General features: G+C 59.8%; 2 protein-coding genes across 5 annotated transcripts; both read right to left on the bottom strand.

Annotated features, from left to right (window-relative positions):
* Positions 1 to 43: 43 nt before the first annotated feature.
* LOC115500829 (complement C1q binding protein) lies at positions 44 to 4,824 on the bottom strand. 2 transcript variants are annotated; one of them, XM_030295546.1, is made up of 6 exons: positions 4,597 to 4,824; positions 3,672 to 3,822; positions 2,100 to 2,193; positions 863 to 958; positions 553 to 675; positions 44 to 464 (listed from the first exon to the last, which is right to left on the bottom strand). In XM_030295546.1, the coding sequence occupies exons 1-6, from the start codon at positions 4,799 to 4,801 to the stop codon at positions 378 to 380; spliced, it is 756 nt and encodes a 251-aa protein (XP_030151406.1). In that variant the 5' UTR covers positions 4,802 to 4,824; the 3' UTR covers positions 44 to 377. The 2 variants fall into 2 exon arrangements, with proteins under 2 accessions (XP_030151406.1, XP_030151405.1); XM_030295545.1 differs by having other exon boundaries at positions 44 to 442; positions 4,597 to 4,816.
* Positions 4,825 to 7,781: 2,957 nt separating this feature from the next.
* DHX33 (DEAH-box helicase 33) lies at positions 7,782 to 22,847 on the bottom strand. 3 transcript variants are annotated; one of them, XM_030294954.1, is made up of 13 exons: positions 22,553 to 22,847; positions 20,319 to 20,479; positions 19,463 to 19,690; positions 19,160 to 19,330; positions 16,698 to 16,883; positions 16,008 to 16,119; positions 14,877 to 15,036; positions 14,691 to 14,779; positions 13,684 to 13,811; positions 13,078 to 13,281; positions 11,369 to 11,455; positions 10,747 to 10,887; positions 7,782 to 9,270 (listed from the first exon to the last, which is right to left on the bottom strand). In XM_030294954.1, exons 1-13 carry the CDS (start codon positions 22,803 to 22,805, stop codon positions 8,962 to 8,964), a joined length of 2,229 nt encoding a protein of 742 aa, XP_030150814.1. In that variant the 5' UTR covers positions 22,806 to 22,847; the 3' UTR covers positions 7,782 to 8,961. The 3 variants fall into 3 exon arrangements, with proteins under 3 accessions (XP_030150814.1, XP_030150815.1, XP_030150816.1); XM_030294956.1 differs by having other exon boundaries at positions 9,104 to 9,270; positions 10,790 to 10,887; positions 22,553 to 22,846; XM_030294955.1 differs by lacking the exon at positions 10,747 to 10,887 and having other exon boundaries at positions 22,553 to 22,844.
* Between the last annotated feature and the right edge of the window lie 3,829 nt (positions 22,848 to 26,676).

The following is a 26,676-nucleotide window of genomic DNA, read 5'->3' as shown; positions in this document are numbered from 1 at the left end:
CTGTGACTCAGGCTGAGGGAAGGAATAGAAAAGACGGGACACCTCAGGGGAGCGAAAACAATTTTATTGTCCGTCATTGTGTTATACAAAATTCCAGGAGCGACAGAGCCTAGAGGAGGAGTCAACGAACAGTAAATAAGAGGGCAACAGAAATAATTTAAATCTGAATTATTTTCCATGATACTAGCACGAAAACCGTCTCCAAGCACGCGTGTCTAGCTCCAGAGTGGGCTTGTCCCCTGGCCAAAGCCTGCCGTAAACGCAAGGCGTTCAACGTCTGCTCTGGTCTGGCCTACTGGCTCTTGACGAACCCCTTCAGGTCTTCGAGAAAAGTGATGTACTCCCGGTGCTCCAGGGCCGTGCTGAGCTCCACCAGCTCATCGGCGAAAGTGTTGTCCACCCCCCGGTCGGCCAGGAAGTCCATCAGGTGGTCGTATAAGGCCTGGAGACAGAAACGCCACTCGCTACCAAGATGCCGCGTGTCCCCCCCACCCCGGACCGGGACGCTCGCCCCGTGGGGCCCAGGGCGCGCCCACCTTCCCGGGGGCTCACCCAGTCCAGGGAGTCCGTGTTGAGCGTGTAGTTCGTGTCCTTCCACTCAGACTCGCCAACCGACTGAAAGCTCACTTCTCTGATGGCGAAGATGTCACTCTCGTCCTCCTCTTCCTGCCCCACCTGAAAGGACACGGGATTTGGGGAAAGTGAAGGGGCTTCTGGGACAAACCAGACCGTTAACAGCTTGAGAGTCACCAGATTTTAACCCGCCCTCACCCCCCACGTCCTCCCCTGCTCTGCTGGCCCCTGAACGGGCCCAGGAAGGTCCCTGGAGTCCCCAGGGGGGCGGGCATGCCACCCTACACACCTCGTCTTCCGGATAGTGACAGTCCAGAACCAGGGCCTTCTTGCCGCCGTTCTTTATAACCTCCACCACGAAATTGGGAGTGGACGTCAGTTCGGGCTGGGGAAGCGAGAACAAGTCAGCGCGTGCCGCGCCGGCAGGGGGGCGGGTGCCCGGACCGGAGAGCTCACCCTGCAGGGCCCTGATGACCACGGCCGGGGTGGCAGTCGGCGCTTTCAGACGATACGCGCTAGTGCCCGTAAGTGAACAGCCTGGAATGCTAACGGCATTGAGGCCACACGCCCGCTCATTGGGGAGACCGGGCTACCCTGTTCCTGAGTCGGTCCTGTCTGGACTTCTAAACGAGGTCTTCGAGGGCAGGGGGTCACACAGCTGGCGCGGCTTCGCACCTGTCAGTGTCTTACTTGTTCACAGAACTTGCCACGCTTAGAATTAAATCTGAATTACGGCCCCAGCTAAGTTAATTCACCTCCTCCCCCGGGGCTCGGTTTTCCATCCTCAGGCTGCAAAGCTGGCCCAGACCCCCGCGATCTCTCTCCCTCCCGCTGACGTTTCGGGGTCTTCCTCTGTACTGGACGGGGAGCCGTCCGATACCGGGGGACCGCAGTCGGGGTGGCTGAGACAGAAGCACACGGCGGGGGGGGGGGGCCGTAATCTGTGCTTGGTCATGAGACGAGTCCAACAGCCGCTTAGTCAGGAAGTCCGGGGACCCTGTGACCCTCACATTGGCCGGCTCCTAGCCAGGCACACGGCCTCTTAAGATGTTTGAGGACCGGGCACATCCGGGTCCGGCCAAGAGGGGCCGTGTGCCAAAGTGTCAGGTGTCCCAATCTCTGACACCCCAGCTTTGCTACCCTGGATCAGTGGCTGGTGTTTACCGCCAGCCTGTGACACGTCAGAACATTCCTCGCTCGGAAACACCGCAAACATCTCCCGATCGTAAGAAGGCTTAAAAGAGAGCACACAGGCCACACTGTAAGCCTACGGGGGGGGGGGGGGGGGGGGGGGGGGTGGGGAGGCAGCTTCCTGAGTTCTGGGAAGGAAAGGGGGCCTCCCGGTGCTGGTGCTACAGCCGGAGAGCGCTGCTCCGGGAGGAGAGCCCCGAGGACAGAGGCCCCCTGCCTCCCCGCACCTCCCTTCCCGCAGCGGAGGAATCAGAAGCGAACACGTTCCTTCTCCGAGGCCCTGGAATGACCTGTCAGCACTCAGATCCCAGCGGGTGACCGTGCACCCTGCTCACCTCCTGTTCTTCCGCCTTCTGCCCCTGGGAGGGCTCCTCCTCCCCAGCAAATGTCGGCGGGATGCTGTTGTTAATGTTGAACGTCACCGTGATCCTACAGAGGCGAGAGAAACCTCAGGAAGGGCTGTTTTCACTCGGTATTTAGCTGAGTAAAGTGCCGAGCCGTGCTACAGTTAAAAATGCCGATGGAAACAATGTCTCTGATGCCACGGACTCGACTGTACAGTTTCCCGAACAGCCGGGTGGCTCCGGACCCAAGATGGACTTAGCAGCCATGACTGTGCCCCCTACGCGTCAGCTGCCGGAAGTCACCCCAATGGGCCCCGACCGGCCCCACTTTATCTCCACCAGATCCAGTCCTGTGTGGGCCCCTTCGGCCGGTGGCGCCCCAGGGCCACACCCACTGGTTATCTCCCCAGGGCCTCCGCCCACCCTGCTCTTGCCCCGGGCGCCCCCCGGTGGCAGTGACTGAGAAAGAGCTGGGATGGCAGAGAAGCCTCTGGGGAAAGCTACCCCCAAGGGGGGGGGGGGGCAGAGCAGAGCGGCCTGAGGCTAAGCACCAAGAGAAGCCTGGGGGGCTCAGTCAGTTAATAGTCTGACTCAATTTCTGCTCTGGTCATGATCTCAAGGTCCGGTTCGTGAATTTGAGCCCCAGGTCGGGCTCAGAGCCTGGAGCCTGCTTCAGATTCTGGTCTCCCTCTCTCTCTGCCCCTCCCCTGCTCAGCTGCTCTGTTCTCTCTCTCAAGATAAATAAACTTAAAAAACAAAACAAAACAAAAAACAGCAGTGCAAGTTTCACTCACACACCAGGCCAGAAACACCCAGTTCCCGACAACTTTAAGGCGCAAGGATCCTCCTCACCTGACAAATCAGGCCCCGAGCCCCGAGTGGAAACCGCAGCGAGGGGACCGCAGAAGCTGTATGGCTCACCCGCCACCCCCTGGAGCTGCAGAAGCCCCCTCCTGCAGGAGGGCCGGCTGGACGTTCAGCCACAAGACCTGTCTGACCCGCCCGAGCGCGGACCGAGGGGAGCCCCTGGGCTCAGAAATGCCTTTATTCACGAGAACCTTATGTAGAACGACCCCAAACCGGCTGCGACTCCACTCGCCCCAGGAAAACGGTTTTGGTGACGTCACAGAGCACACCGCTGACCCTGGGGGACAGGACCCACTCTAGGCAGAAAAACCCAAGAGTCAGAACCCTCCTTTACAACACGTACGAAAGTGGACTCAGAACGGGGGGGGGGGGGCACACATCTGAACTGGGCGGAGAGCCCCCCACCTTCCCGGTGGCCACACTCACTGCACCGTATCCTGTCCTACAGGCGAGGCACAAGGTTTGCGTTCAGGGCGCAGGGACCCCGATCCTCAGCCAGAGCCCGCGGAGGCGGCGGCCAGCGCCCTGGGCAGTCGGGGTCGGCGCGCCCAGCCTCAGCAGGAAGGACAGCCGGCCTCCCAGGCCCACGGGCCTCTAGCTGCCAACTGCCGTGCGGCTCCTCGCGGTCCCGACGAACGAAGCACCGGGCAGGCCCACTCGGGGGCGCTTCCCCGGACCCCAGGCCCCCGCACTTACTTTTCTCCAGCCACTTTCCGCACTAACGTGGCTTCTGTCCCGTTCACTTCCAGCTCCCAGCCCCCAGACATCTTGGGGAGGGACCCATGCTTCTGTATCTTCTTCTCCTCCTTAATCTCGTCGTTCAGGAACTCGACGAAAGCTTTGTCTCCTACGGTAAGAGTCCGTAAGACACAGAACAAGAACCAGTCCGTCTAAAACCTGAGACCTGGGGTTACTGCAGCCGGAAACCTAGACCTGGGATCTTTTCTGACACTTGTGCTGCTGCCAACCAGGCTCTACAAACGGGGTCCAATTCCCACCCGTGATGCCTCAGTTTCCCCATCTGTAAAAATGCTGGAAACACTTCACCAGGAAGCTGACCCAGACTCTAGGAAAACGATTTTGCCAGGCTTGACCACACCTGGAACCCCTGACCCCCGGGCTCCCCAACGGTCCATCTCGGAGGCTCAGACAAAGCTGCCCGCAGGGTTTAATCACATCTATCCCCACCCGTGGGGGGAGGAACACGGGTTCAACCCGCTGGTCACCCACCAGTGGGAGAATGCGCCGGACTGGGTGCCCAGGACCTACAGCGGAGGGGCACATCCCCCGCCCCCCGCCCGGTGGGTCCCCGGCCCTGACCCCAGCCCCTCGACCCCCAGCCCTAACCGCCCAGGCCCGGCCTGACCCCTCGGTACTCAACCTTTGACCCCCGCGAGCCATGGCCCTGGGACCCCCGACCCTTGACCCCCTGGCCCTCACCGCACCCCCTTGCCACTGGTCCCCCAGCCTCCACCCCCGACCCCCTCGTCCCCTAACCCCCTAGCCCTGACCCTCGACCCCTCGCGACTCCCCCCAGCCCTTACCTCCCAACTTCTCGCCGCCTGACCCCCGACCCCACGCCCCCGTCGCCCCAGCCCTGACCCCCGACCCCGAGCCTCACCCTGGGTGTGCAGCGCGCCGCAGCCGCAGCTGCAGGGCCCGCGGGGGACCAGGAGGCCGGCGCGCACTCGGAACAGCCCGAAAGGCCGCACGCACGGCCGGGGCGCGGGCTGCAGCAGCGGCCGGGTTGGCGGGACGGGCGCGGCGCGGAGCCCGGCGACGGCGGAGCCCAGCGCGCGGGGCACGCGGCGCAGCAGAGGAAGCATCGCGGCGGCGGCGGACACGTGCGGGTGCGAAGGGCGACCCCGGCCGAGATCCCCGCCCGCGCGCCGCCGGAAGTCCCGCCCCCGCCGGGAGCGCTTCCGCGCCGACGCAGTGCGGGCCCGAGGCGCCCGGCTGCGCGGCGCCCTCTGCTGGCGGCCTGCGGTGCGACCCGCGGGCCTGGGTCCCCGAGGTCAGCGCGGCTGCCCGGACCTGATCTTCCCGCCCGCCCCGCCGCTCCGCCCCGCGGGCCGCTTAGCTCCAGGGCGGGCCCTCTGAATTGCTACGACACCCCCCCTTCGGCGTGCACTCCCCTCCCCCGGCATGCACACCCTCAACCCCGGCGTGCACCTTCCCGCGTGCACTCCCCTCGCGTGCGTTCCCGCCCCGTGCACCCCTCCCCCCAGCGTATACCACCCCGCTTGCACCCCCTTCCCCGGCATGCACCTCCTCTTGTGCACCCCTCTCCCGCAACGCGCACCTCCCGAGCTGCACCTCCCTCCTCCGAGTGCACCCCCTCTCGGAGTGCATCTCCCTCACATGCACCCCACTGTGTCTCCCCCCTTCTTCAGCGTGTACCACCCCCTCGGCGTGTTTCCCCCCAGCCTGCATCCCCCTTCCCCAGCATGCACCCTTGTGTGCAGCCCCCTCCTCTGGCACGCATATCCTCTTCCCCAGCGTGCACCTCCCGCACTCGCTCTACCTCGGGTGTGCACCACCCCCCGCCGGCATATACCCCCACCCGGCGTGCCCCCAGTTCTGATGGCCCGCCTGGCACTGTTCTGGAGCCAGGAAGCTGGGAGTGGGAGCGAGGGTCCCCGAAAAAGAGAGCTCTCAGGACCCGAGAGGTCATTTCAGGGGCCCAGCCAGGCTCAGTGATCGGAGCCCTACTTGTCCAAGCCGCTTCTAGCAGAACTTCCTAGGTGGCGTCAGAATCGCAAAGAAATGCAAAAACCTCAGCAGATGAGATTTCAAGGTAATAAAGAGAAGGCAGAAACTCACTAGCCTGTAACATAGTGTCACTTCTCAGAGATAAGTGCGTGGTAAACCCCACTGCTGTTTCCAAAGGAAGCAAGGCCCCGCATCCTCACTGGAGATGAGCCCAAGATCCCGGCTCTGGGGGTGTGCCCAACCCCCCCCCCCCCCCCCAACACACACAGGTGTCCTCTCCTTCATTATAATGTTAAAGTGTCCGCCTGGGAGCTCGGGCGTTTCAAGCTTATGCCCCATGCCCGCACAACCTCATGCCTCCCTCTACCTGCAGTGACAAGGCTCCCCTCGCTGGGCCCCAAATGAAAAGAACCCGCTCACCTCTGCGCGGGGAGTCCCGGCTTTGGAGGTTCTTCCCCTCCGTCTCTGAGTCGCCCAGATCAAGTTTCCCGTGTGACCACCGCTCCTGGCGTATAGTCTCTGCCTGTAACTCGCGTTAGACGGAGCAGGATCTGGACTCGGGTCCCCTGAACCCCGACCCCGAGGAAGGGGGAAAGAGCTAAGACTTTATGCCTGTAGCACATGTTGCAGGAAGGTGGAGGGAGGATGCCGACTTGAGGACCTCACCAAAGCAGTCTGTGCCGAGGAGGACCCAGCTCTGCCCTCTCGCTGACTCCCTCCCTCACCCCTCCCTCACCTGAATACGAAAATTTACCCCGGGGGTGGACATTAAATGTGTTAGCCACCTTCAAGTGCACCATTGCTAATAAATCTCCACCTGTGTTCAGACGGCAACCCTTTCCCCACCTGAACTCTTTTTAATGTTTATTTATTTTTGAAGGAGAGAGAGACAGAGAGAGAGAACACAAGCAGGGGAGGGGCAGAGGGAGAGGGAGACCCAGAATCCGAAGCAGCTCCAGGCTCGGAGCTGTTAGCCCAGAGCCCGACGCGGGGCTCGAACTCGCAAGCCGTGAGATCCTGACCTGAGCCGAAGTCGGACGCTCAACCGACTGAACCCCCCAGGCGCCCTGAGACTAACGGTTACATATATTCTGAGCGGCAGGGAGAGGAGACCCAAGAACCAGCCGCACACAGTGCAGCACGTACAGGAGTCCTCGGCACCTGCAAACGGGAGCATCACACACAAGAGCGGTTTCTGTCGCGCTGAGAACAAGCTTGAAAATCCAACAGAAACCTGAACAAAGCTGGGTTTTTTCCCGCAAGTTGGAACACTCGACTCAAACCCTAACCAAACCCTTGCTTGCCCACGGGTGTGGCGTCCCCTCGCACGCGGAAGGGACCCCACCTCACACGCACGCACGCGGTTCCGGACGGCGGGAGTGAGCGGATCGGGGCGCCCCGGCACGTCACCAGCGTCCCCCCAGGGCAGGAACTCTGCACAGGCGGCAGAGAGGCCGCGCAGAGTCAGGCTGTCATCCGGGACCGCGGGTCTGCGGCTCCTCCCGGCGGGACTCCGGGCCGCCCTGCCCGCTGCTCCCCCGAGACCCCGGGAGGCGGACGTACGTTTACGTGCAGCTGCTCTGGGAGCTGGTGACCCGTCCAGACAGAGATCTCACGGCGTGGAGAGGAGGGGTCTCCCCTCAGAGGTTCTACCAAGCGAACGGGAGCTCACGACTGTATCCGCGACATCGTTGCGAGACATGTCACTTTCTTAAGAAAGCACTGGGTCCCCTGTAAACGGCCGTGTATTTCTTTGTAGTAACATGTAGTCAGAATCGGTTCTCCAATCTGATTCAATCCCCGAGCAGCGGGATTAAAAATTAACTGTTTTAAAACCCCGATAAAAAAAAACTACAGTATTAAAACTCTACCAGAATGCTCTGGTGATAAAGGTATTTCTGTATGGAAACATTAAAGCTTTTTGGAAGCTACTGACCCCTGACTCCTGCCCAGAACACAATCCACATTTCTGGGAAGTGTTCTGGTACTTACACCGGGACTAAATTATTGCAGGTTAAGCTTCCCTTGCCCCAGAGAACACTCTAGACCGAATTCGCCGAACAAATTCTGAGGAACATAATCACCCACTCCCAATTTTTTTTTTACCAACATGATTCATGTTTTATTAAAAATACAATTTTTTTATTTTACCAAGTCAGGCTGAACATCCCAGGCCTCTATTAAGAAGTGAGAAAAATACACTTAAAATTTTTTCTGAAAAACTCGTCAGAAAGTCAGTAACCGTAAAGAACAAGTCGGTCAGGGGAAGGCCGACTAGAAGTCTAAGAATTCAGTAAAATGGGGCATCTCGGATCTGTGGGACCCTATCTGGCCCGCACGTCGCTATTTCTAACGGAAGTCCGTCCAGGTGCCCGACGGCCCTCACGCTGACCCAACACGCGGGCGCTCGGGCTCGGCCGGCGCCGGAAGGACGGACGGGTGAGGCCGGAGGGCGCCAGCAGGACGGTCTGGGAGAAGGGCCCCTAGGCCCAGAGCAGACTCACCACAGCCCCTGAAGCGTCTCTCGGGCGGTGTGGCCCCTGCCTAGAAACCGCACGGCCCGCTGTGCGAGGAACGACTGAAACCCCACGCATCCCGGTTGAGAATGAAGCACGACAGAAAGGCTAACTCGGCCTCCTTAGGGCAAAACACCATCTGGGGAAAGATTACTTGCTTCCCATAATGAAACGGCCAAGGGCAACCTTTGGCGTCTTTTCCCTTCTCACGACACGGGGCAGGGGGGAGACTGTGGAGACCCTGCAAGTCCCCCCTCACCCCCGGGGATGAGGCTCATGAGGGGAGGCGAGCCCAGGAGAGAAGACTGGCCCAACTGGCATTTCCCTCCTCCAGCTTCTACGGGAGTTACAGACAGACGACAGGACAGCTGGGGTCCCTTCCAGAAAGTCCTCTCAGTCACCAGGACCCCGGGGACTCTGGACTCAAGTCCGTCAGGAGAAAGCGGTCCGCGGGGCGTGACGGCTCATCGCGGGCCAGGTGGGGACCTGGGCACTCCCCTTCCACGCTCCCCAAACCCGAGCCTGTCAGCACCGCTCTGATCACCCCACGTGGCGGATGAGGAATGAGGCTCGCGGTCACCCAGAGCCACAGAGCAGCCACCGAACGCGGGGCCGAGGTTCCCACCGCGCGCCCGCGGTTCCGTGTCAGCGCTTGGGACAAACACGCTTCGAGCTCCTGGCGGTGGGGCCGGCCGCCCCGGGCCCCCCGCCCCCCTCCCCCCGGTCCCGGTGGGTCGCGGGCCCGCGGGCGCCGCGGCTCAGTCTCGGGCGGCCCTCAGCTTCCTCCGGAAGTAGTCGGGGGCGGCCTCGTACAGCCAGTCCGCGTCCACCACGCACAGGCCCCGCATGTAGCACCTGTTGGTGTAGAGCAGCTCCGTGTACACGACGCAGGCCGGCCGGCAGTGGAAGAGGACGGACGAGGGGTGGACGGCCACCGGCTGGTGCGTGTCCGTGGTCGCGTAGGTGCCGTCGGGCTGCAGCTCGGCGGTGCTCATGAACAGACTGTGGGCCAGGCAGCGGCGGATGCTCTCCACGTCCCCGTGGGAGGACACCATGGGCATCGACATCTGTCTCGGGAGGAAGAAACAGAAAGACCGGCCCGCGGTCAGGCGCACACGCGGCCCGCACGCCAGCCCGGCAGAGCGAGCACTGGCGGGCAAGGCCCCAACCTCTGCCGCCTGGGGCGTCGCGGGGCCGGAGGAGAGCGGCCACCGGGAAGCACACGGGCCACCAGCGCTCAGACGGGCCGGGGGAGCCGGGGGGAGGGGCTGGCCCTCTCACCCCCAGCGCGTAGGGGCTTCCTCACTCGCCTTCCTTCCCTGGAGCAGGGCTCCGGCCCCGCCTCCTGCACTCAGCCTCCCGGCACCAAGATCCCTGCCCCTCCCCCCCTGCTCCCGAGGGGAAGTCCGGGCCTCGGTCAACCTGCACGCGCCCCGGGGAAGGTCACGGCGCCTTACACCCCAGGCCGCAGTCGACCAGACCGCGGGTGGACACCTGCCTGACCCTGCAGTGCCGGCTCCGTGAGAGGAGGAGCGTGAGGCCCATTTGCAAAGCCCAGGACCCCGACCGACGCCTGGCGCGGAGGCACCACCGGCCGCTGACGCGCCCTCAGTTCAGGACGAGGGGCCGCCAGTGACGCCTCCGCTGCCGGTGACGACAGGGAGAACCCGGGGAGCCACGGGACGGGACGGCCTGGCAGGACGACTGCTCAGGAACAAGAGGGCCCGGGAAACCACGTGAGATACGGAACACGGCAATCACGACGAGAAATCACCTAACTGCCAGCGACGGGCGATGGCACCAGACGCGGGCCTGGGCACGGGGGCGGGGGGCACAGCGGCCCCCTGGAAACGCGCGGACACGGCCTACACTGAGGGGCCGTCTCGGAAGAGGCAGGGACTTCCGCCACGGAGTTCGTGACCGCTCGACCACGGGAGCGACCACGGGAGCAGCCGACGTAAACCACTCGCCTCTGCGGGAAGACGCGGAGTGTCCTACAGCGTCGGTGTGCGCGTGAAAGGACTCGGAAGCCACACGGGCTCCGAGGGGGAGCACAAGCCAAGAGCACACTTGGGGGGTGCGACCTCAGTGGCAAAATGCGTGGGACGCGGGGACGCGGTCACCACCGCTGCTGTAAACCCGAAAATGATGGAACGCGTGCGCCAGCCGCACTGAAAAACGACCTTGGGGGGTGATCTGGCGGGTGTCTCGCAACCTAGATCCCACCCGGAGGTTCATTCCGTGCATGAAGCACGGATATGTGTCTAAGAAGATGGTCACCGGCACTTGGGCGAGTGTCGCACGGGGCCTGCTTCCCTACGATGCGGGGCGTACGACGGACGGCCACGAGGTCACCGGAAAGGGCGGTGAGACGCAGGTCCACAGGCACCAAGACACCCAGACACACGGCGTGTGCAAGGACACGCCGTGGGAAAAGTTGCAAAACGAAACTTGTACCCTGTTTCTTTAAAAAAGAAAACCGTGTGTGTGTGCGTACGTGTATGTGCACACACAGCGAGGGAGACAAACACACAAAAACATACGTGTGCAGGAAAAGACTGGAAGGATCTACGCCAGACTGCTAACCCTGGTCTGTCTTTGGAAGGGCAGGATGTGGGAGAAGTTGTTTCAGCCCGTCTGTGCCACTGTTTTCCGCGCTGTATCGACTTGTAACAAGAAGTAATCTGAACAAAGTAACAAAGATATTCCCACCAAAAAAGTAAATCTCAGAATTGAAAAATAATTTTAAAGTTTATAAGAGCGGAGGGGCGCCTGGGTGCCTCAGTCTGTTAAGCGTCAGACTCTCGGTTTTGGCTCAGGTCACGATCTCATGGTTTGTGAGTTCGAGCCCTGCATCAGGGTCTGTGCTGACAGCGTGGAGCCTGCTTGACATTCCCTCCCTCCCCGTCTCTCTGCCCCTCCATTCAAAATAAATAAACAGAAAACCAAAACAACAACAAAAAAAAACAAAACAAAAAACAAGGCTGCAGAAAAGACAGAAATGGTGATAGGTCGAACTGTGGGTAATATTTACTTCCTTCCTTATTTTTACATTTCCCTATGATGAGGCTTTCTCTCGTAACCATTAGCAACGAGCAATTTGAAACTTCCCGCCTGGAAACAAGGGACAGGTTAGAGCCCCAGAGGCGCCAGGAGGAGAGGTACCTTCAGGCAGATGTCCCTCAGCTGTGCTCGGACTTCGCCTGCCAGCATCACGTTCTTGCTGTTGACAAAATTTTCTTTGCACCAATCCTGAACAGGAGAGAGAGAGAGAGAGAGAGACGTCACAACCCTCACGCTTCTGCCGAGGGAAAAACGCGACAGGACCCGGAGAACAGCTGAATTCAGAGGGAGGACTTTAGTCAGCAAAAAACAGTATGGGAAAATAGGAAAATAACTTTATACCAAAAAGCATGAACCGTAAGGGCAAACAGTAACACCTCAGAGTTAAACTAAAACTGTCCTCACGTGGGGGCGCCTGGCTGGCTCAGTGGGTGCAGTGCGCGACTCTCCTCCGTGGTGTCGTGAGCTCGAGCCCCATTTGAGCCCCACGCTGGGTGTAGAGATGATTGACAAAAATGAAACTTAGAAAAAAAGTCTCCTTGTGTCAGGTCACCATAAAAAAGCCAGACCGGGGTGTTCGAATCACCAGAGCCAACAAAGGATAAATCACCTCCAGAAAATGACCAAGAACCTGGCAGAAAAATGGGGAGAAAAGCCGACACACAGAAGAGTTCGTTCAAACGTCCAATCATCTTCTGCAAGGACGCCGTCCGCCGAGGAATCGCGGCGAAATAACGCAGACGCGATTCCGTCTCCATCGACCAAGAGTCAGGACGGCGAAGCGGGGGCTCGTGTCCACGGCCGCGGGCGGGTGACCAGGGGGGACGGGCCGCGGGGAGACGCGGCGCTCTCGGTGTGGCACGTGGGGGCTCCGAAGCGAAAGCACACGGTCGTGTGGGACACGGGCCGACGTCAGGACGGCAGTGGCAAGACGGAAGGACGGGACAGCGTTTTCCGTCCTTAAACATAAACTGAGGCAACCACAGCAAGACGTGTGCAACTCCTAGACCTGAGAGGAGCCGTTCAGAAGGGACCGCGCCCCGACACGGACGGAGTCAGGGCGCGCACACGGGCACCACACGGGTCTCTCTGAGGGACGGAAGGACGGACCCGAGCGTCTCTGGAGGCGCGCATCATGCCGCCTCGCTCGTGGACAAGGCTCACGTTAGCGCTCGGGTTCGCTAGCGAGGGAAACACAACAGGATTTCTGCTTTGATGGAAAAGGGTGAAAGGAAACAGCTCCGCGTCTGCTCTGCGGGGGCCCCTAGGAGGCAGCGCGCCCGCACCCGCACCGCCAAGCTCCCGGCCCTGGAGCTCCGCCAGTGTCCGTTAGCAACACGTGACCTCACGTATCAGGAAAGCCCCAGAGAGGCTACTGTTGGGGTCTGGGAACCCACAAGAAAGTTCCACATAAACCAACGGCTGCTTCTTCACTTTACGCCCCTTCGGCTCAGGAAACGTTTCACAGGACGCGCTACTTTCAGATCTCGGAGAAGATCCAGAAGGGCGCTTCCGTCCTGTCGGAGGAACCGACATAGCGTACGAGCAAGAGCCGCCGTGAGCAAAGTCAGGGGCGGGCGGGGAAGACGCGTTTGTGGCTAAGAAGCGCGGTCACCAAACACGGGGAACGTGCCCCCTCGGAGCGCCAGTTCAACAGAAGCAGGACGGAGGCCTGGCGACCCCCGCGCGCAGGCGCGTCGGCACCGGCTCCGTCCTCGCGGCTCCGTGGGAGATCCTGCCAGCGAGGAAGGATCTCGTGCTCCGATCTCGACGCGGGAGGGAGGCGGGTTCGGGGGAGACGCGAGACTGACCTTGTTCCCGCCGGCGCTTCTGAAGGCCCGGTAGACGTTGAGCAAGGTGACGTGGTCGCCCTCGCTGGACGCGAACTTCCTGCGGACGGCCTGCACCTCATCCCGCCGGGAGGGAGGGTTGCACAGGACGCTGTCCACGGACAGCAGGGACACGATGGTCAGCATCTCCTCCGTGCAGTGGAACTTGGGGGACAGGAGGATGGCCTGCACGTCGAAGGCACACACGGTGTGAGGCACGGTCTCCCCGGCATCCGAACACGGTTTTTGCGCGCGCGCGCGCACACGCGCGCGCGCACACACACGCTCGCGCACTTCCCTTCCGAGGCCTCGCGGGGCACATGCTGCCCGAACCAGGCCTACCTATGTTCACGTCACCGCACGTTTTCGTAGAGCCCGTGACTGCCCTCCCGTGGATTCCCACGTTCCTGATGGGGGCGCCCGTGCTTATGCGGTTTGAACGCGTGTTCAAACACAGAACGGGAGTCCGCGTCACGCACGAAGTACGGTGTGCGGATTAAGCCAGGGGCACCGCGGTGAGCCCTCTGCTGCGCGAGGGCCGGCGTGCAGCGTCGCGAAGGGGGACCGAGGCCGGTGGGGGCGACTCACTTTGGCGAACCTGGGCTCTAAAGGGAAAGCTGCCATCTTCCTTCCGAGCGGAGTCAGGGTGAGCTGCTCGTCCTTCCGCTCCAGGGCTCCCAGCAGCTCCAGCTGTGCCACGGCCGCCTGAATGTGGTCTGCAGACGGAGACAGAAGACGGAGCGACACGTCGCAAAGACGAAGACTTCTGAGGGCGCCACGTCAAGCCGCAGCATCGATCACAGCCGCCACCGTCCCCAGGGCTAGGCCGCTAACGACATCGCTGCCTTCTACAGTAATGGCCTGTATTCGGTAAGATGTGTGTCACCTTTAAACCCAGCTACGTCACACGCACGAATCCCGCCCACAGGTACACTCGTATGTGGTACAGGGACCGGTCTCTCCAGAAGCAGAGACTCCCAGGAGCACCTGAGGGGCTCAGGGGGTTAAGCGTCCGACTTGGGCTCAGGTCACGATCTCGCGGTCCGGGAGTTCGAGCCCCGCGTCGGGCTCTGGGCTGCCGGCTCGGAGCCTGGAGCCTGCTTTGGACCCTGTCTCTCTCTCTCTCTCTCTCTCTCTGCCCCTCCCCTGCGTGTGCTGTCTCTCAAAAATAAGTAAACGTTCAAAAACAAACAAAACCAAAGAAAAAGCAAGAAGGGGACGAAAGAAGAGAGGGAAACTGGCTCTTGAAGACAGCCAGCAGCCAAAGCCGCCGTCTGCAAGAACCCCAGTGAGCTCCCTCCCTGCAGGGGGACCGCCGACAGAGGCCAGGAACCCATCAATTTCTAGTCCAGAGCAAAGAACCTTTCCGGCCCTTCCGCCGGCCCTTCGGGCGGCCTGGGGGGCTGCTCCCGGGACCCCCCACCGTGTGGGACCCCCGCGAGGACGGCTCCCGGGAGAATCTGTACCCTCGCGATCCGCGGGCGCCCCTCCGACAGCTGGTGCTGCCATGCGACCAAACGAAAGTAAACAGAGAGCCCCCGATGCTTCCTGGCGAGTCTAGTGTTTGCTGTAGGGCCACGCGGACGACCGCCTACCTGGAGAGGGCTTGGACATGAAGTCGAAGGTGAGCACGTCGGGGACTTTCATTGCCAAGAGCTGCAGCATCACGCCGGCCAGGTCACACCTGCGAGGAGGGAGACGCAGGTGGCCCCCGGGCTCCGGCCGGCTCCCCCGGCCGGGGGGTGCGGGACGGCGGCAGGGCGGGAGCGCCGGGGGCCCACCTCTGGATCTCTGGCACGGTCATCTTGTCAAACTTCTCGAACTCGTCCTCCGTGTACAGCCGGTAACAGACGCCACTGTCCTCCCTGCCGGCCCGGCCCGTGCGCTGCCAGGCCTGGGTCTTTGACACGCGCTGCACGGCCAGCACCTCCAGGCCGCCGTCTGCGGGGAGAACGGCCGCGTCAGAGTCACGTTCAGCGCGCGAACCCACCGTTCCTGCGGCGCTCCTCAGGACGCCGCACCGGGGGTCCTCCCTGCCACGCGAGAGTCCGGAAAAGTCCCGGCTGCACTGGAGAGCGAACCCAGACTGCTCAGCCGTCGGCAGCGCGAGGCGTGTTGCTGAAACGGCAGACGGCCGCGTGCGTGCTGCAGGGGCCGGGACCGCAGCCCCAGGCTCCGGCTGAGGCCACGGACTGAGGCTTTCCCGGGACCCGGGAAACGAGGGTGGCCGGTCACCCTCCCAATCAATGCCTGGGGACCGGATACGCCCGGTCCTTTGTGCAGTGCGCCCCCTCCCCCCACCCGGCCCCAGCTCTGCTCTAAGAGGGAGGCGATGTGATGGTGTCACTCCCAGGAGCAGACGTGACGAATGTCCTGATTAAGGTGTGCCCTATGCCAAGCCTGGGGGACGGGTCCTTCCACACGCCACCCCTAAGAACACGTGTGTGAAGGTCCGCGCCCTCGGATGCTTAGCAGCGCGTTTCGATCAGGCTTTTGGGAGCGATCGCTTCCGTTGCCTCTAATCCTCTGTGGACTGAAGCAAGGTCAAGAGCAGACGGGACCTGGACCTCAGGCCGGCTTGCACTGCACACGCTTGGGGATCAGCTAGTGCCTCCCCGGCCCAGGGAGGCTTCCTTCCTAGGAAGCCGGAGCCCAGACGTCCCTCCCAACAAAGGTCCTGCTGCGGGGTCAGGTCGCGCCCGGCCACTCCTCTCAACCTGGCAGGACCTGGGCTCCCGTCCTGCCCTGCCTCGCCCTCGCTGCTGCCGCAGGGCCCCTTCCTGGGGCACAGGCTCCCTCGTGCCGCGTGCCCCCAACCCCGTCGACGGTGGCGAGTCTCGGCACAAGGCGCTCTCTGGGAGAAGCCGGGGGGCTCACTGCGGGGAAGGGGCGCCCGCGGGCTAGCTTCTCACCGGGATTATACCTCTTTGCTTTAACCATGCCCGTGTCGACTACGTATTTTATTCCCGGAATGGTTATGGAGGTTTCGGCAATGTTGGTGGAAATGATCACTTTGCGACAGCCCTGAAAGGAAGGAGAAACCAGAAAAGGCGTGTGGCGCACACGGGGTTCACAAGCTTTAGAGCATACTCCTCACCATCAACCTCCACGGTCCAGCCACAATCAAGAACCGACGGCGTCATTGTTGACGAGTAACCGCTACAGAAGGGGGAGGAAAAGCTCATCCCGAGGGGACGAGACGCAGCGGACCAGGCGGGGGTGGGCTGGACCCCTGGCCCCGGCGGGGACGTCCCGTGTGCTCCCCGCCTCTGGGGGCTGCCGCGTTTATGGCAGAACGGGAGCGCCACCTACCTCGTCAGTTCTGCAGTGGGTGAGGCCGTGTGCGCGGGGCGCACGCGGGGTGTGGGTGGAGCGTATGCAGGGTGTACACAGGGCGTACGTGGGACCCACGTGGGGTGCGCGCAGTGCCCGGCATGGCACCCGGTGCCCAATGTCGTGGGCGAACGAGGCCGGTCCGTGTCGGACTTAGGGGGTGCTGCCGTTCACGTTCCGGCCCTGCCCCCGCCCGCACCCGACAACGGTCTCCCTGCTCGTACGTCGGCGTGGGACCCGCCTGGGGCCCAGGACGGCGGCGCCCTCACCTTCGGGGCTCCCTGGAAGACGCGGAGCTGCTGGGCGTAGGGCAGGGAGGCGTACAGAGGCAGGACCAGCAGGGAGGGGCAGCCGTCCGGGAGGTGCCTGGCGATGTCTCGGCAGATCTTGCTCGTGGCTTCGATCTCCTCCTGGCCGGTGAGGAACACCAGGATGTCCTGAGAGGGGGGGGCCTCCTGCGGAAGGGGAAGCGCGGGATTACCAGGTGCCGACGAAAGCACAGCCCCGGGGAGCAGGAGAGGGGTCACCGATGAAGCTCCCGGGGTTATCTTGTTAACGTGGACAACATGTAAATGAGCCCGGACGTGGGGGTCTCCCCTGGGAGGGCGGCCCCACCAGTAATGCACGAAGCCAGGACGGCGGTGAGTGTGTTCAAAAGCCGGCTGAGGCAACACCGGAGGAAGGTCAGCAGACGGCAAGGTGACAGGACAGTACCACGAAGGGCACGAGCCGGCCAAGAAACCTGCAGAAGCCTCCCTTCCTCCCCTGGAGCCGACCAGACGGAAGCCACCTTGGGGAAACCGTGGCGGTGGGACGGCCAGAAGCAGTCGCGCTGGAAGAGGAGCGCTCACTGACCGATGCCGCCAAAAGCACGGTCGCACAGCCGAACGATGCCGCACGCGGGCAAGCGCCTGAGACCCCGGACCTAACGGGCTGTCACCTCTGCAAGGTCAGCAGCGTCCAGGCGTTAACGACACAGTCCTGCACACGATCCTTCCTGCAAGTCTGTTCAGGTGTCTTAATCAGCAAGATGCTTACGTGACGAGATAGCTGAAAACGCTGAACTGTGCTAAATACACGTGCGCGCGTGTGTGTCTGTATGCGAAAACGTGTGTACGTTTACGGGTGTGTGCACGTGGCTTTTACAGCCCGGTACTAACGGGACAGATGTTCACAAGTACACACAACGGGACAAATCTCAGACAGTCAAAACCTCATCCGTGGGACTCATCGAAGCCACCATGGAGCCCGAACACATCTGCAGCCACCACTCAGGACCCATCCTCACCGAGCTTGCTTTTTGGCAGGTGGACGCCTTCCTTGATCTAAAGGACAGTGAAGCGGTAAGCCCAGAGCAACAAAGGCAGCAGAGGAGAAAAGGGACCAGAAGCTTCGACCTGTTCTGAAAGGCGAAGGAGACGGGGAGCGAATGGCGTGCTGGACGGAGGCGCTCCAGCCGGGGAGCGGTCTGAAGGGTCCGCGGCCACCGGAGATGGGCCCGTCTCCCCGGGGAAGAAAGGCCCAGGACGCGGCAGTGAGGCAGAGGCGGGTCAGGGGAGGTGGAACCGAGGGTGGCACGGTCGACCCCTGTGCCCTCCTCCGCCTACGAGGGAGGAGGCTGGGAAGACACGGGAGGCAAGAATGCGGTTCGGCCCAGAGGTGTGGCCGAAGGAAGAGTCCAGACAGATGCACAGAGCAAGAGGCGGGGAGGGAGGTGTCTAAATCCTCACCTACCGCGGCAGGAAACTTAAAACACGGCAGGAGCAGCATCGGCGGGTAACACTGCAAATACCAATGTGAATCCAGGGGAAGCAGTCAGGGGACCCAAGAACGTAACCCGAGAGACGGGATCTGGAACGCGGCCGTAAAATCAGCTGCCGGTTTCACGGTCCTTACACGGCTAGCTGCTGACTTTTTAAACTTTAATTTTTTTTTTTTTTCCCAACGTTTTTATTTATTTTTGGGACAGAGAGAGACAGAGCATGAACGGGGGAGGGGCAGAGAGAGAGGGAGACACAGAATCGGAAACAGGCTCCAGGCTCTGAGCCATCAGCCCAGAGCCCGACGCGGGGCTCGAACTCACAGACTGCGAGATCGTGACCTGGCTGAAGTCGGACGCTTAACCGACTGCGCCACCCAGGCGCCCCTTTAAACTTTAAACTACACACTCACCACTTAGATTGGAATAAAAATTAGTTTTAAAAAATTTGCCTCTGGTTTTCTCAGAAAGTGACGAGTTTTATAAGATAAACAAAAAAACGAGAGGACTTAATCACTCAAACTTCCGAGTAGGTCTTTAATAAGATGAGAAGAAATTTTGACACGTTTCTCTGATTCGGTTTTTCTAAAAGGAAAAAAAAAAAAGCCAAAAGCTCCAAATGGCAACCCGTTTTTGGGCAGATACCAACTTTTTTAACAACGACGTGGCCAACAGCAGAGAACGTAGCGTCTCACTGACTTCCTCCCGCTACACGTCATGCCCTTCTCACTGGGACTTTCGATCAGTCTGCTCTGACAGGATGTTTCCTGGCTCGGCTGAGGCGTGATGCCGGCAGAGCTGAGTTATTCTTCTTTTTAGAGAAAATAAGAATTGCCATAAAAAAGAACAAGAGGCCGGACAGGCCCCTCGTCTCAACGGCACAGCTCGCGGGCTGTCCCGGTCGGTAGCTTTTCCCGTCCAGGCGGCACGGGGAGCCAGACCTCTGCGGGGCCCGCCCGCACCTGCCCGTACCTGGTGGATCTGGAAGACGGAGACGAGAGCGGCGTGCAGGTAGTCCTGCTGGGGCTGTTTGGTGTAAAACACCTGGATGGGATGCTGCCGACCCTCCAGGTAGAGGACGGGTGCCCCGCCGAAATACTGCGAGAACAGATCCACGTCCATCGTGGCGGACATCACGATCACCTGCGTCCGGGACGGAAGAGGACGGTGGGGAAGCCACACCGGGCCGGCCTTTCTGTGCCCTCCCCGTGACAGTGAGCCTCCCCGCATTGGCAAGCGGAGCGCGGGCCCCTCTGGCGAACGCACCACACCTACTTTGAGAGGCAGTCTCCCCAGCTCCTTCCTCCGCTTCTGCGCGGCCTTCACGACCCCGAAGAGCACGTCCGTGTGGACGGTCCGTTCGTGGGCTTCGTCCAAAATGACACAGCTGTACTTCCGGAGCAAGGAGTCTGAAATCGCTTCTCGCAGAAGCATGCCGTCCGTCAGGAACTTGATCCTGGTGTCCTCGGAGCTGATGTCGTCAAAGCGCACGGAATAGCCAACCTGCGTGGGGGATGGTCCCACCGTCACTCGGTGAGCACCCGCGTAACCGGCGCTGAGCAGGCACTTGTATCCTCACGGGGGACGAGGACCCTCCCCTGCTCCCTTGGGCACAGACAGACAGTGGACAGGGCACAGACAGACAGAGGACAGGTCCCTTTAGCTGCGATTAGGATACACGTTGCAAGGAACCTAAAATGAGGCTACTTCCCCAGGTACTTGATAATTTTGAGTGACGCTTCGTACAGCTGGGAGAAGACTGGAAGGTTCTCAAGTGCGTGCATGCACAAGCACACACAGAGCTGACCTACACACGGTTCTGGGGCTCACTCTCAATACCCATATATACGCTGTATGTACGTATAGACACGTATACGGACGAGACAGTTAATGGAGTTACTGAAGCCTGAAACATGCTCAAGGAAACAGCTATCAGACTTGCCAACAGATTCTGAAGCAAAGTGCATGTCACTGACAGCCTGTCGGCCCTGCGGTGTGTGAGGGGCTGGAGAAAGACTCGGGGACAGGCCTAAGGACTGTGGCAAGAGCGGGCCTCCCTGCACAGGAGTCTTGTCCGGAAAGCACAGCGCGGGGGAGCGGGCGGCTGTCGTTAAAGAAGGAGGTGACGTACCAGCTTCCCGAGTTCAGTTCTCTTCTCGTCCGAGACTCGAGACGCAAGAGAGATGGCGGCCACCCGGCGAGGCTGGGTCACCGCGATGACGCCCTGGCGGCCCACGCCCCCCTCGTAGAGGTACTGCGGGAGCTGAGTCGTCTTCCCAGAGCCTGTCTCCCCTGAGAGAGGAAACAAGTCTCGTTTACGTGCAAACTGAAACAAATTCCACCAAAGTCGGGAGAAAAATATAAAATACTGGAAGTTGATAGAGCTGAGAAAGCCACAGGACATCGGGCACTCGTGTGAGCTGCTGGTGGGACTGCTTCTCGGAAGGCCGAATTAGGTTCCAAACATCTTTAAGATGTGCACACCCTAGACCCACAATTCCACCTGCAAGAATTAATTCTGAGGAAATAATTAAAGATGTGTGTAAAGGTATAGTTTCAGAGAGGTTTTATTCAGCTTCGCTCATGACGGCAAATAACGGGAAACGATATGTATGTTCAACTGCAATGAACTACAACCGGTACGTAAAAAAGAATAAACGAGGGGCGCCTGGGTGGCTCAGTTGGTTAAGCATCCGACTTTGGCTCAGGTCATGACCTCGCAGTTTGTGAGTTCGAGCCCCGCGCTGGGCTCTGTGCCCACAGCTCGGAGCCTGGAGCCTGCTTCAGTTCTGTGTCTCCCTCTCCCAAAAGTAAACATTAAAAAACCAAAAAGTTTAAAGAAAGATCATAAACGAGATGGACCACTGGAAGCCACACGCACTCCTACACAGCAGCCACTGCCCTTTCTTTCAGACCCCTGGCCCACACCATTAGGCAACACCTGCCGTGGCCGCGTCTCCCTTGCAAACTCCACAGGATGAGTCAGACCCGCACGCTCTCTCCCTGGGGCTGCCCCGGCGGCCTCCTCCGCACCGCCTCCCAGCACTGACCACCTTACACTGTGCAGAAGTGTCTACGAGTTTCCATCCTCCATGCCAGAAGCTCCCGGAGGACAGAGAAGGTCCCCACCTGCCTCTTGCCCGGATCTGAGCATCCTACATGCAGCAAGCACACCTTATTTCCTGTCCGCGTGGGTTCCTCGGTCCCTAAGTAGAACCAAGAACTCAGGAAACCTGGGCATCCCTCCCTCCCCGGCCACCGCGTCTTCTTACCTTAGCGCCCAAAATCCAATTATCCCTGCAGACTAAGAATTTGATTTTTCTGCTGCACTCCTTCTGCTGAACCCACCGGGCAAGACCCCAAAAGTGGACCAACGTCTCCCTGTCCATCTTTTCTGCTCCTACACCAGGCGACTGAGCATTACTAAGGTAAAATCACCCATCTGTGCAGACCGAGACATCTGTGAGCTGGCAGTGGGGCCGAGGCACGGCCGTCGATCCCTGTTCTTGTTTCCGCGGCCTCCCTCTGTCCCCATCCTCCCCCCCAGGGCCTGCCTCACGCCCCGTGGCTCCCAAGCTCAGCAGAGCTCCTGCACCTGTTCCACACGACAAGCCAAGTCCCCCTCCCCTACACACTCTTCCCCAGCCACACCCATGGTCACCTCCTCTCTCCAGCCCCCAGCCTGCTGGATACCTTCCTCCTATTCCAGGCCAGCCGGGCATCTAGCCCTTGTGTCCAAGTGCCCCCGCTTTGGCAGCACCCCCCCCCCCCAGTCTCTGCTCTATTAGTGCCCACTTTCCATCTTCAGCCTCCCTCTCCACTGAGCGCTTCCTCTCAAATCCCTCAGCTCCCTTCCCTTTCTCCAACAGGAGCCTGCTCTCACTGCCTTTCCTCCCTCACCCCTGCTCAGCCCAGGGACAAATGAACTCCCACCCGCCACAGCTCTGCTGAAGGAGCGCTCGATGGGATCTGCGTGGTTGCTCCCTGTGTTATGGGCCCTCGCTGGGGCATCTGTTCCTCTGGCTACGCTCCCCGAGATCTTCCTCCCTCTGAAGCTCACCCTCTCGGTGCCTCCTGAGTCTCCCCTAGCAGGCGGCTCCCAGGCAGCAGGCTCCCCCCCACCTCCGGGCGCCGAAGGCCCTCCCTCGGGCCGCCTCCCACACCTGCTCGGACCCACACTCTTGCAAGCCCCAAAGTCCCCCGCGCGGCTCTCCGCCGGGCACCTCGGTCGCTGCCCCCCGGGGCTGTGTGCGCCTCCAGAGCTGGGCTCCCCCCCCCCCCCCCCCCCGGGCCGCTCCGGGGCTGGCTCTGAGACACACGCCAGGGCACCTCGGGCCGGCCGGAGAACGAGGCGCGGCCACTCACCGATGAGGACGGCGCTGTCCAGGTTTCGGAGCTGGGCCAGCAGCTGCCCCCGCGCCTGGAAGATCGGCAGGCTCCGGCGCTGCCGCTCCACCGCCTCGGGGTAGGGGCTGGCCGCGGGCTGGGCCAGGACCGGCTGCTGCTGCCTCCGGCCGCCGCCGCCGCCCGCGGTCAGCAGCATCACCACGCGCCCCCCGGGAGGCCCGCAGCCCGGCCGGAACCTCTTGGCCGGCGGGAAGCCCGCCTCCTCCGGCATGTCGGGCGCGCGCCGTGACTGGAGGCCGAGGCCCCGGCAGGCGCCGGCCAGCGCGCACCGCCCCTTCCTGCCGGGGCTGCCGGCGACCACTGATGACCTCACGGACGCCACCGGCCTTCCGGGCGGGCCCGCGCCCCCCAGCATGCACTGGGCGCCTGGGACGGCGTGCACGCGACGGCGGGCAGAACCGGGCCCGTGGTACGACCGCGAAAGCGGCCCGGAGCGACAACAGCGAGGGGCGGCGCGTAAGGTTCCGCTCGACCTTCTCCCCACCCCCGGATTAAAGACGACGATCTTCTGGACAGTTTCGGTGTCCAGATGAGACTGTGTCCTTCCAGTGAATGCGCGTTTCCCCTTCTCTGCCTGCAGCAATCCCCACTCTGCTTACTTTCGTAAAATCTGAGAGCAGAACGCAAACATTTGCATGATTTAGTCCTCTCCAGGTGTTACGTGGATGGTGGCCCCGGGAAGAAACCGAGCCCCCGAAATTCCTTAAAGTCGCCCAGATGTGGCCCACCTCGCGTTACAGAAGACGAGGGCGTTAAAGCACATGCTCTATGATGGTCGAATATCCTCAGAAGACTGTCCCAGCGGCACCGGTCCTCTCCCGTCCGAGATGCAGGCCCTGAATCTGCCTGCTGCCCTGCTGGTCCTCGGCTGTCCCCTACGGACTCTCAAGGTCTCTGGGGGCCGCCTGGCCCCATCCCACACACGCCAGTAAAGGCGGGGAAAAGGGGATACAACCGGCCCCTCCTTTGCGTCCTAACCCCAAAGCTCTGGGATGTTCACCCGCCACCAGAAAGAGGCAGGCAGCTGAGGGCAGGGAATGGGATTATCCAGGGAATTCGTCATAAATCTTCCACCCGCCCCCACAAGGGGCCTCAGGCATCTTCTCAAGTCCAGCTCCAGGACACTCGTCCTATCTGTAAACGTGTGAAAAATCCTCCAGGTAAGAGACCATTTTTCTCCAGCTACCCATGGTGCAGGGATCAAGGGTGAGTGAAAATGTGCATGCTGAATTAATAGCAGGTGTCTGTTTAGAATAAATTGGCAGAATTTCACTTCCTGCCCCTGAATATGAACTTGCACGGCAATCCGTGCAAAGGGATTAATAAAAGGGAAATAAAAGGGAAATAACTTGCTCAGGCTGCTGTAACAGAAAATAGCACAGACTGAGGGGCTTGTAAACATCAGAACATTACTGCTCATAGTTCTGGAGGCTTGGAAAGCACCTTAATCTCATCATGAGGGCCCCTTCCTTATGACTTAAGTACCTCCCAAGGGTCCCACCTCCTAATATCACAGAGGATTAGGATTTCAACATAAGAATGGGGGGGGCAGGGCACAAACATTCACATCGTAGCAGTAACTAAATGTTAATTCTCAAATTACGAACCCTGAGTATGTAACAGACAGACATCAGTCCTTTTTCCCAGGGTGCTTTCCCCAGACTAACCTAATGGAGGAGACATGTTCCTAATGATTTCAAGAGTCTGGGTACGGGGGCGCCCAGATGGCTGTCAGTTGAGCATCTGAGCATCGGACTCTTGGTTTTGGCTCAGGGCATGATCTCACGGTTCGTGAGTTTGAGCCCCACGTCAGGCTCTGTGCTGACGGTGTGGAGCCTGCTTGGGCTTCTGTGTCTCCCTCTCTGTCTGCCCCTCCCCTGCTCTCTGTATCGCTCTCTCTCAAAATAAATAAACAAACATTAAAGAAAAAAAAAAAAAGAGCCCAAGTAGGTAATAGGAGTGAATGAAATAACTTCTTGATAGAGCACATGGCCTGTCTTAGAAGCTGCCGTGCAGACCTGGCATTGCCAGATCTCCCTATGTTTTTCAAGAAAAGCCCAAAATGGAGATTTTCATGTGACATTTGTCTGTGTTAAGTGTTGGCTCAAGTTTTCAAAATGGTGCAGGCAGGCGGAGTAAACCGCACGTGGAGGTACCGCATTCATAGGCTCCAGCCTGACGGCCCAGCTATTCTGCAGCGTCACAGCTAAGAGCTGAAAACTAAAATCCTACATAGGCACCACCCACACCTCCCGCCCCCATCGGAGTCTGAAATCTGCTGTCCCTCCCAAGGAAGTCTCGTGGTTACGTGGTTTGCATATGCAGATGATCACAAGATAATAACCATTCAGAATGTCCGGGCTCTTCTCCCAGGAAGTGAATCGTCTCGTCTGGGATGATCTGTGGACTGGCTGCTCTTGTCTCGATCATACCAGCTGGTGGTCAGTGTGGTTGGCTGGCTTGCCCGGCCACCAGACCGCTGCCCTTAATCATGGTCAGTTCTCCGTCCCACTGAGACAACCCTGAGCCTCGGCCACTGGTCCAAGTTTGCACGTACATACGTTGATCCCTCTGTAATTAAAAACACCAGATAACAGTTTGCTGATCGAGAAACAGAGCACGTATTCAGCACCCACGCACCAAGCCCTGTGCTAGATACCGTGGGAGAGACAAAACTTTAAGACACAGACCCTGCCCTTAAGGAGCTTAGGTTCTCGTGAGGGAGACGATGCATATACGTGTAGCAGCTGCAACGGTACGAGACGATATATAATTTGGTGTAAGAGTACGTTGTACGCACTCGAGGGATTCAAAGAAAGACCAAGGAGTAGGCCTTAGAGTCCAGATTTCTTGAGAAGCCGGGAACAGGACCAGGCCTTGAAGAGACTTAGGTTCCCAATAGGTAGAAATGGGGGCAGGGTTCAGAGGGAGACAGATACTGTGCTTTTGATACGGGGGTTAAGAAGTCACCATGAATTTCTGAGCAGAGAAGGGGCTTGTGCATATTAAAGTTCAACAACTTTAATGCAAACTCATAAAATGCGCCAGTAGCTCAGGGGATGTCCCATAGCACCGAGATCCCTGGCGGGATCGTGACCGGCGACAGGGATGGCACTCACCTTGTCAAATGCAGGCTGTCAGGGAGACACGACAATTCCAGGGAGCCCCTTACCCAGCGGCCCAGTTATTTCCTAATTTCCACAGACTCCAGACAGAGCGAGGGCTTTGCTGCCAGGATCTGGGACTTGGGTGCTCTCTGCTTAGAGACCACACCAAAGGATGAAAGATATTAGGATCCAGGCAGGTACGGAAAAGAACATGTGTGGAAGAGAGAAGTGAAAGAAATCCATTGTGCAGAAGACACCCCAAAACGCATAGAAAATGTTTCTCCTGGTCAGGTGCAACTTACACATCCATTTGTTTTAAATGAATGTCTACTGTATTTCTACGACAACAAACTGACTTATTAGTGCTTTTCAGTGTCACTGGTAGAACCCAGGAGTCCCTTCAATTATATGTGTCGGGTAAATTGGGCACAAGATTCCATATACTGCATATCGATTCCCACTTTCGGTTGACACGCATTACAAAAAGCAGGGTGGTCTGTAAGAATCAAGACGGAGAGGAAAGCTGGACAAGTGAGACTTGTCCTTGTGCCCAGGCAAGTGGGAGTCAGGTGACAATGTCGGTGACTAGCGTCACCACTGCCCAGGACACGTCGGAGGTGCACAGACCGGCATCCTGGGAATTCTCATCCCATAAGACCACGGAAACGAAAATCCCGCGGCAGACCGCGGTTAGGCCACAGACTCAAAATCTGTTTCCTGTTTTACCATCACTGATACGTACAGACATTCCCTACTAAGATGAACAGTGAATAGATCCTAGGATCACAGTTTTACCACAACAGCTCCGGGAACGGGATAACTCAAAGTTAGCTAACGGAAAACAAAACTAGAGACGTCTATTTTGAGACCCGAGATAAGGAATTTCTAAGACCCTAATTAAATTTGAGCTTTCTTAAACAAAGACATGACAAAATTTAAGAATCCTATAAGGATTGTACATTCTAAGACTAGCAT

The sequence above is a fragment of the Lynx canadensis genome, chromosome E1 (genome assembly GCF_007474595.2).
Source record: "Lynx canadensis isolate LIC74 chromosome E1, mLynCan4.pri.v2, whole genome shotgun sequence".
Lineage (NCBI taxonomy): Eukaryota > Metazoa > Chordata > Mammalia > Carnivora > Felidae > Lynx > Lynx canadensis.
This window is presented reverse-complemented; position numbering and strand designations above follow the sequence as displayed.